General features: G+C 33.5%; 1 protein-coding gene and 1 long non-coding RNA gene across 2 annotated transcripts; both read right to left on the bottom strand.

Moving 5' to 3' along the window:
* Positions 1-368: 368 nt before the first annotated feature.
* LOC126713123 (uncharacterized) lies at positions 369-3,505 on the bottom strand. Its single transcript, XR_007651277.1, has 3 exons — positions 3,189-3,505; positions 1,806-1,894; positions 369-592 (listed from the first exon to the last, which is right to left on the bottom strand). It is a non-coding gene; the product is annotated as an uncharacterized LOC126713123 (long non-coding RNA).
* A 4,751-nt stretch (positions 3,506-8,256) lies between these two features.
* LOC126713122 (uncharacterized) lies at positions 8,257-9,071 on the bottom strand. The gene has a single exon (XM_050412774.1). The coding sequence runs from the start codon at positions 9,068-9,070 to the stop codon at positions 8,498-8,500; it is 573 nt and encodes a 190-aa protein (XP_050268731.1). The 5' UTR covers position 9,071; the 3' UTR covers positions 8,257-8,497.

Genomic DNA, 9,071 nt, shown 5'->3' with positions numbered 1-9,071 from the left:
ATAAGTAGAGACCCTACCTCTTAGGCAGGCCATTCATTATAAAAACTGACCAACAAAGCTTGAAATATATTTTGGAGCAAAGGATTGCTACTCCTGCTCAGTAGAAATAATTGACTAAATTGTTGAGTTATTTGTTTGTGGTGGAGTTTAAACAAGGTTGTGAGAACAAGGTAGTTGATGCCTTGTGTCACACCCCAAATCCGATACCCGGATTTGTGACCATGACCGACATGTTAATGTCAAGCTTAAACCTGATATTAACAAGAACTAACTTAATTTTTACAAAAGCTTCCCTCTTTCTATTCATTCTTATTTCTTTACTTTTTGATATAACTTTTTTTTTTACTTGATATTCAGAGCATCTACACTGTACTCAAGAATAACATAATCTACCAATTATTCAATATCCACACTTTCACATAATACATCTCTTAATACTTTAAGGTACACCACTTTCATTAGATCCTAAAATACACCATACTACAAATCTAAATATCAAATTGCTAATTTAGGATCTATATACATAAAACTAAAACCAGCTTCTTCCAAAACTCGACTAAGGCTTGCTCTGCTCCAAAATAAAATCTGTTGACTGAAAGAGTAGAAGGGGTGAGCTACACAGCTCAGTAAAGGTAAGATACATGAGAATTTAATAAGGATGCATGTAAATCAAATCATTTCATTCTATGAATATTCAGATAGGAGAACATCTTTTCATGCATAATATTTTATACTATTCATAATAATAACTTATATGCTTTTCATAGGTAAATAATTGTTCTCCTTTTTCTTATCCGAATAAAATTACCAAAACCTTTCGGATTTACTTTCTTTCATTTCTTACAAAATCACCAAATATAATATTGATTGTTTAAAATCAATATATATGCATTCTCATTACAAAATAATTATTTTAACTTAAATCAGATAATTGGTAACCTTGTCTTAAACTAGAAACATCTTAAAGAATAACAAAACCTTTCTTCATAAACTTCTTCTCGTAAAATATTATAACTTTCATAGTCATAAAACTTAACATTTCATAAAGAACATATATCTTATAACTTTTTAGCATAAACTTGTACTTTCATCAGAAGCTTTATCTTTAAAGCGTAACAAAACTTCAGAAACTCTTATCTTTAAAGAACAACTTTTCTTTTCATCATAAACTTCTTTTCATGAGAGCTTTTAACTTTTCACAATGCATTTAAACAAAATCTTTCTCTCATGATTAATAACATAATATAGTTGTTCATAAATAACTTATTGGTTAGTCCATATCTAATAAGTCTATAATTATTTGGGAGGCTTCTAACACCATGGTGCTAGGCATCCAACATTCCCCACAATACCGGGTATTCTTGGGATCACATCATAATACATATATTTAACCATGGGGGTCAGTTGACTTCCTCCACAAGTTGGCCGTAACCAACAAGGGCGGGTACAACAGAGCCAGTCCCACTTATAATGGCCAAACAGATAACATTTTCCATGGAAAGCCAGTAATTAACCCCTACTGGTAGAGTTCAGATCACCAGAAAATATAACCCGAAAACATTTCATATTTATACATCATACTGATATTCATTGTTTACATAACATTTCATAATAAAAGCTTCTCCATTGTTTTCTTTAAACATCATGTTCGTGGAATTAGTAATAGCATCAATATGCTTAAATCATATACATAAGATTTCGAGAACTCACGAACTTATCTTTGTCTGAAACATGCTTATATGCCATACCTCTAATCAAAAACCCTTTTAATGCATCATATATTTTAAAATAACCTCATGACTTACCAAATGCTCATATAACTTATCCCTTACTTGAAAGTAGAGGAATCGAGAGCCTAAAATCGAAGGAGCTTAAACTTGGATACTGGTAACACCTAAACCAAAAATCAAAGCTTATTACTATCCATAATTTCCTTGCCATAAACTTACACATTTATCTCAAATTCTATTTCTTAGATTCAAGGAAATCCTAATCCCACCTCAACGAGGTTCCCCAAACACAAAATACATTCATTAAACACCATGATATACTATATCATAGAGAAACTAATATTCTCACATTAATATCATATCTCTAGAAGAGTCAATTTCATTTCAAAAGGTGCTTGAGATTAAGGCAATAATGCATGCATAAACATAAACTCTTTTAAGCATGGTCATGCAACCATATACGCTCTTAAGGTAGCATACAACATGTTGAACAAAACAGGTTCATAAATACAACCGTCATATGGTTTAGAACCCCTCCTTTAAGTACTAAACCTCAAACCAAGTTATACAAAATTAATATATGATCTAGACATACCAAAAGATAAGCATATTAAATTATAACTAAAAACATTCACCCTAACTTTAGAATTAAATCCTCAAAGTTAGGCATGTCCCTTATTGTTTACTGTTTTATTCCAGCAGCATATACTTCACTTATAAAATACAAATGAGCTATCAATCCACATCCAAACTTCATGCAATTTTACAGAGCAACTCCTATAGATGTCTAGTAAATAACATATCAATTTTGGAGTTAAAGCATAAAACTATAATTTACTAAAAATCATACAAGACAATGTGCTCAAATCTGTCCTGACAGAATTTCATGCAACTTAGAAATTAACCCATTATTTTTATATTGATCCAAATGTTGTGAGACCACTTCCATAACAACCACATGTGTCTTAGCTTTCATAGAAATTACTCCTAGCATCCTAATTCACTGTATACAACTTAATACATAATTTACCATGTGTAAACACAAAATCTGTTACAGAGGTAGTTTTGAAACATTTTCTTGTAAAAACATAAAATGATTGCAAATAGTCTTATTATTATATGGGGATTTTTATACACTCATTAGACATGTTAGAAAACACTTACATATAGTCATTTAACCATTCATAGCAAAATTACATACAACAAAAATCCCAGCAGTAACATCAAAAGTACTCATCCTAACTTTTTCTTACTTCCTTAATCATATAAAATCATTAACTAGTAAAAACCATAATCTACCTTCAACAAAACACTAACACAATTTCAAAGCTTTTTAAAACAACATATAAATATAGACTTACAAGTTCATGATTTCCTAATTTTACAAACCACAAATACCATTACTAAAATTCCTTGAAGAAATCATGGATTCTAAGATGAGAGTAGCTAAAACCTTACCAAGTTTCTGGTTCTTAAGGGGAAATAGAAATAAAATCACTCTTGCATGAAAGGATTTCCCTTTCCTAGTGGTTGGACCTGAAAGTATGAGAGGTAGAGAGTTTGAGAGAGTTTTCTTTGAGAGAATATGAAGAAGAAATGATTTGGACCTTTATCTTTCTTTTTGGTGTGTGAACCCGTGGACTCAAGATAGCTTCTAACTCTTTCCTTAAGAGAAAAGTGAGGTGAGAATTTTCTGATTTAATTGGACCCATGGGAATAGAGAAGGAGAGCTTCTTAAGTCTTCTTTCTTTGAGAGAGTCAAAGAAAAGATAAAGGTGCAACCAATAAGAACAAAGAAGGAAGAAAACAAAGAAGCAAAGCAAGAAGGACCAAAGAAGTTTCTGGTGCAGCCAAGAAGTCAAGCAAAAATATCTTGGGTGATTCATGTGTATTACTAAGGAAAGAAAAGATAACTCACCTTTTCAACTTTTAATATTTATACTTTTCACCCTCCCATAATTCTATATTCTAGAAAGGCCCAGATAATAAAATAACTTTGCATATAAACCCTTACCTTTATACACTTAATTAAACACCAAAAACTATATATCTAATAACCTAAACCACTTAATATAATTTTGCACATACTTAATATATATACATAATACAGTTAGCCCTTCAAGTATTTATAATCTTTACAATTCTTATTCAAAGGCATTATAAAATAATGTGTTTATTAAATACTCTTCTATTAATTATAAAAAGGAAAATGACTTAAAATAATAATTAACCGTTCAAACACATAGTTTAATTATTAAATTGGGTCAGGGTGTTACACCTTGTCTCGGAGGTTGGATTCTGTTTTTAAGGATCTAGTTGCTTTAAATCCTTATGTTAACTCTCCATCCTTGTTTTTGATTTCCTTTCCATGTCCTTCTTGGATTAAGGAATTGAAGGCTAGCTATCAACTCTCCACTGAGATGCAGCAATTATTACAGCAGCTACAATCTGGTTCAACATGTCCCCGGTTCTTTTCTTTGCATAATGGGTTGATTTTGTATAAAGGTAGGGTCTATTTAGGTCCACAATGCAGTCTAAAGCCTAAGGTTCTTCACCTAGTCCATGACATCCCCCTAAGAGGACACTTTGGCTTCCTCAAGTCTTTCCATAGATTAAAACAAGACTTCTTTTGGGTGGGAATGAAATCAGACTTGAAACAGCATATTAGGGAATGTGAAGTTTGCCAACAAATGAAGCATGAGACTTGCAAACCGGCTGGGCTATTACAACCCCTACCAATTCCTAATAGGCCTTTGTTTGCTATTAGTATGGACTTTGTTAATGGATTGCCTACTTCACAGAGGTTGGATATAGTTATGGTAGTTGTGGATAGGCTCACTAAGTATGTTCATTTCACTAGATTGTCCCATCCCTATTCTGTTGCTAAGGTGGCTGCTTTGTTTGCTTAGAATGTCTTGAAATTGCATGGCATGCCTGCTTCCATTGTTTCTTACAGAGATCCAGTGTTCACTACCAAGTTCTGGGTAGAGCTATTCAAACTACAAGGGGTTCAACTAGCTATGTCTTTAGCATATCATCCCCAAACTGATGGGAAGATTGAGGGAATGAATCAGTGTTTGGAGCAGTATTTGAGATCTTTTTCTGCAGATAGGCCTACTGAGTGGTCAGACTGGTTGTATTTAGTTGAATTCTAGTTTAACACCAATTACCATTCAGCTGCCAAGTTAACTCCATATGAGGTTGTGTGTGGTTTCCCTCATACCTGGTACAACCCAAGTGGCAATTGTGGATTCTCTTTTATAGTCAAGACAGCTTATCCTTGCTTTGCTTAGATAGAATTTGGTGAATGCACAAGCTCAAATGAAGCTTAGACTACAACCATACAAGTAGCAATCAGTGGCATATAGGGCATCTCATAAGCTCTCTCTCAGGTTTTTTGGCCCTTTCCAGGTCCTTGAGAGAATTGGAGAATTGCCTATATGTTGGATCTACTTGCTGGTTCTGCAATCCACCCCATGTTTCATGTCTCCTATTTAAAGGCTAAGTTGGGACAGCACAATGTGTCTATGCTTTTGTTGCCATCAGTGAATTCTCAAGTCATCCTTACACCTAAGCCAGTAGCTATTCTTCAAACCATGTCTCACAAGTTTCGAAATAGGACTATCACCCAACATCTCATCCGATGGCAAGGAGGGACTGCAGATGATGCTACCTAGGAGGATTTGTTTCTTCTTTAATAGCAATTCCCTCATCTTGTGGGCAAGATGTTCTAAAGGGGGGTGGTGTTGTTAGGATACTAACTATGTTGTGCTTAACTGTGCTTATAGTTGTAATGTACTTAGCCATATGCAATGCATGTGCAAGGTGTAATGCTTGGTGTTGTATTTCATTGTAGCAGTTAAGTAGTTAATTAGTGCTAAAGAAGTGGAGGCAATTAAGGGAGTGAGTTAGAAGGTTCTTAGTCAATTAGTAGTTATTGGTTTGACAGTGTGTGCTTGGTAGGATCATGATTGATTGTAATTGTATATAAATAGAATTGTTGAATGAGAATGGACAAGCATAGAATCAACGAAGTTTCTCTTCTCTATTCTTCCCTAATCCCTGCTTTGTTTTGGAGGTGGTTACCCTCGAAGTAACTGACATTTCATCATCCCAATTCTCCATTTCTGTCATCACGGAAAAATGATGCCCTCTCCTCTCACATTCATGGTGGAGCCCACTATGAATTTAATGAGTGGACCTACCATGAATGTGAGAGAAGGGTTCAATCTCTGTACTCCAGAAGTACCTAAGAATTATTCTCCTCAACCAAGCTCTCTCTTTGAGTTTTATTATATCACAAACAAAGAGGCCTAATCTCTCTCTCTCTCTCTCTCTCTCTCTCTTTATGGTTGGGTTCAAGTTACATCTGGTGTAACTTTAAGCAATGTTACACGACTCAATATTTTTTTAATTGAATGCAAATTTTGACAAATCCACTGTTAGATTACATTATCTTTTTATATTCTCATTTCTTGCAAAATTTCAAGATGGTTAAAGATTAATAGCCATGTCATCAATCAATTGTTTAAATTTAAGTTTTTATAATTTAAAATAATGTATAAAAGATGAGTTTATGGATCGAATGTAAATAACATCCAATTGACATAAAAATTGACATGGATGTTAAGAACATATAGAACATATAATTTAAAGGTGAAATTTTCAAAATATGAATTTTATAAGAAGTTATTGGGTGGTTTAACATTACTTAAAGTTACATTAGATATAAATTTAATTACATAATATATATGTGAATGCTTCATGGATCTTGGATTGGGCAAGGCCTAGCCCAATTTCTAATGAGTAGAATTTCAATTAAGAAAATCAAAAACATGTTTAGGTGCGAAGGAAAAAAAAAAGAAAAAAAAAAGAAGAAGAAGAAGATCAATCACATATGAATTTTTTCTTTCACTAAAAAAAATTATTATATCTCAGTTTTAATTTGTTTGAATTTTGTTCATTATTTTGTTTTATTGAGTAAATACACAAACATAACATCTCTTCAATGTTATAAAAAGTGTACAAGCACCAAATTTTCACACCCCGTCTTTTCTTGTGTTTGTGGTGGGTTTAAAGAAATGAGGGATAACTCTTTGTTTTCTTTTTTATAAATAGAAAATAATTTCAAATTTATAGTGCTCACTCCATAGTAATTGTTATTTTATCATCAGAGTAAAATATCCATTGATTTATTGTATAGGTGGGATTCAAATCCCTAAATCTCTTATTTAAGAATTTATCAATTGGTCTAATTAAAATCCACGACAACTTTTTGTGAATAATATATAACCAAAAAATAAAATGCTACTTTTGCGGTGCCTACAACACCTGATCTTAACTAAAAGGCCAAGAAAGGTTTTTAAATTTTTTTTTTATAGAAATTTAGGGTCTATTTGGTAGTGGTTTTCAAGCATTGTTGTTCCAAAATGATGTGAAAACTGTGGTTTAAAAAGTATTGCAAAAACACATGTTTATAATACCTATAATAAAAATATTTTGTTTCTTACCATATTTCAAACAATAGGTTTCATTGTGAGAGAAACTATAGCTATGTGTTTGGTATGTGTGTTTTTTATAATAAAAAAAGCTGACAAAGTTGTACCACTTTATAATTTTTTATTTGAGGAAAGAGGAAAGTAAGGAAATTTGAACCAAGGGTTGTGTTTGACGTTGCCCTTATCTTCTCCCTTTTGTCTCCCCTGAAGCTCTTCTTTACTTTTGTCTTCGTCTAACCCTAAACCCATGCCTTAGCTCTCCGGCATCTCCATTGAAGCAGTCTAAGACCCACGCCGGTTAATTAGTACCTTTGGAAAATATCAGTTATGGTGAGGTAAAAGGGGAAGGTGGGCGTTGGGTAATGCCGCTGAGAAGGAGTAATTGCTCTTAGATGCTTTTAATCGAGCTCAGTGGTGCTAGGGTTTTGTAGAAAGCTTCAGCGTGAAGGCGTTGCAGAGAGTAGAGAGAGAAAAAAAGAGGATAAAATGCGTGGGAGAGAGGGATCAATAGCAAGTGGGTTGTCTAATCCATATGGGCCCCATGTAGTTGCAAATATTTACATGGTGCCATTGGAATACACTGTTTAAAACCTAAAAATTGGTATGAGGAGCTTTTTAAAATCAGTGTTTGAACACTTTAAAATGAATAATGTAATTCAAACACTTTTAAAAAAACCATTCTACCAAACACATTATTAGGTAGATATAGTTCACATCGTTAAAGTGCATTGAAGAAGCAACGTCCCCTTGAAAATGTATGCCAAATTTCTTATTTTTTATTTTCCATTTTGATGCTATTGATTAGCTACTTTATTATTTCTCAAATAAAAAAGATTAGCTACTTAATTTTGTGAAACTTTTATGACTGCAAAAATAAAATGTAAAAATGTTATAGACATAATATTTTTCTTTATAAAAAGGACCAAAATATCGGATTAAGAGTAGTGAGAATAAATAAAGTAGTTTGTAGATAAAATAAAAACAAATGGAATAGAGAATATACACTGAACAGAACAGTGATAATATAATTTATTAGAAATAGATCCATTTTATTAATTTATTCAAACTCCACAATTTAATCCAGCTTTCCATTTGTATCCTATTCCTTCGTTGTAAAACTTCATTCATAAATTTTGATAAAATACAAAAATTCAACAACATCATATTCAAAACTAATACTAATTAAATAAATTAGATCAAAATCAGAAAAAAGAAAACAAAAATATCAAACCCAAAAAAAAAAAAAAAAAAAAAAAAAAAAAAGTCAACTTAGCCCAATAGAGGAGTTGTTGGATCATCATCATCATCAGCGTCACCGCATTCATACACAGATCCAACGAGAAGCATCTGATCCTCCAAGTACCGCTGCAGCAACAAACCCATTCCTCCTTCTTTCTCTTCTTCCTCTTCTACACCACCACAACCCTCCTCACAGCGCAAAAGCCGAGCGTCCTCTCTGCGGCGACGGCGGCGGCGGTAAACTCGGAGGCAGAGATTGGCAGCGCAGAGAAGAGGGAAGGTGGCGCAAAGGAAAGGCACGAGGAGAGGCGAGCACAGTAACAAGAAGCAGTAGCGGATCCGACGCGAACGGAGCCAGGAAGTGGGTGAGGCTACCATGATCTGATCAGGGTCTTCGTGTTCATTGCGATACAAGGAGTGTAGGATTGGTGGTGGGATCGCGTTTTGGGTTGGAAAGGCGGAATTCCCACATCCACATGGGTCTTTCATGAGGGAGCATGTGTACAATTCTCTTATTAAACTTTCAACTTCTTCAGTGTGAACTGAATAAAACCCGTTTTCTTTTATTTCTTTTATTGTCCTTCCATTCTTTTGTTCTTTCATT

The sequence above is a fragment of the Quercus robur genome, chromosome 2 (genome assembly GCF_932294415.1).
Source record: "Quercus robur chromosome 2, dhQueRobu3.1, whole genome shotgun sequence".
NCBI classification, from domain to species: domain Eukaryota; kingdom Viridiplantae; phylum Streptophyta; class Magnoliopsida; order Fagales; family Fagaceae; genus Quercus; species Quercus robur.
The sequence above is the reverse complement of the archived record's forward strand: the minus strand, read 5'-3'. Positions and strand labels throughout refer to the sequence as shown.

Coding starts and splice junctions, on each gene's coding strand:
- LOC126713122 (XM_050412774.1), bottom strand. CDS start 9,070: ATGAAAGAACAAAAGAATGGAAGGACAATAAAAGAAATAAAAGAAAAC.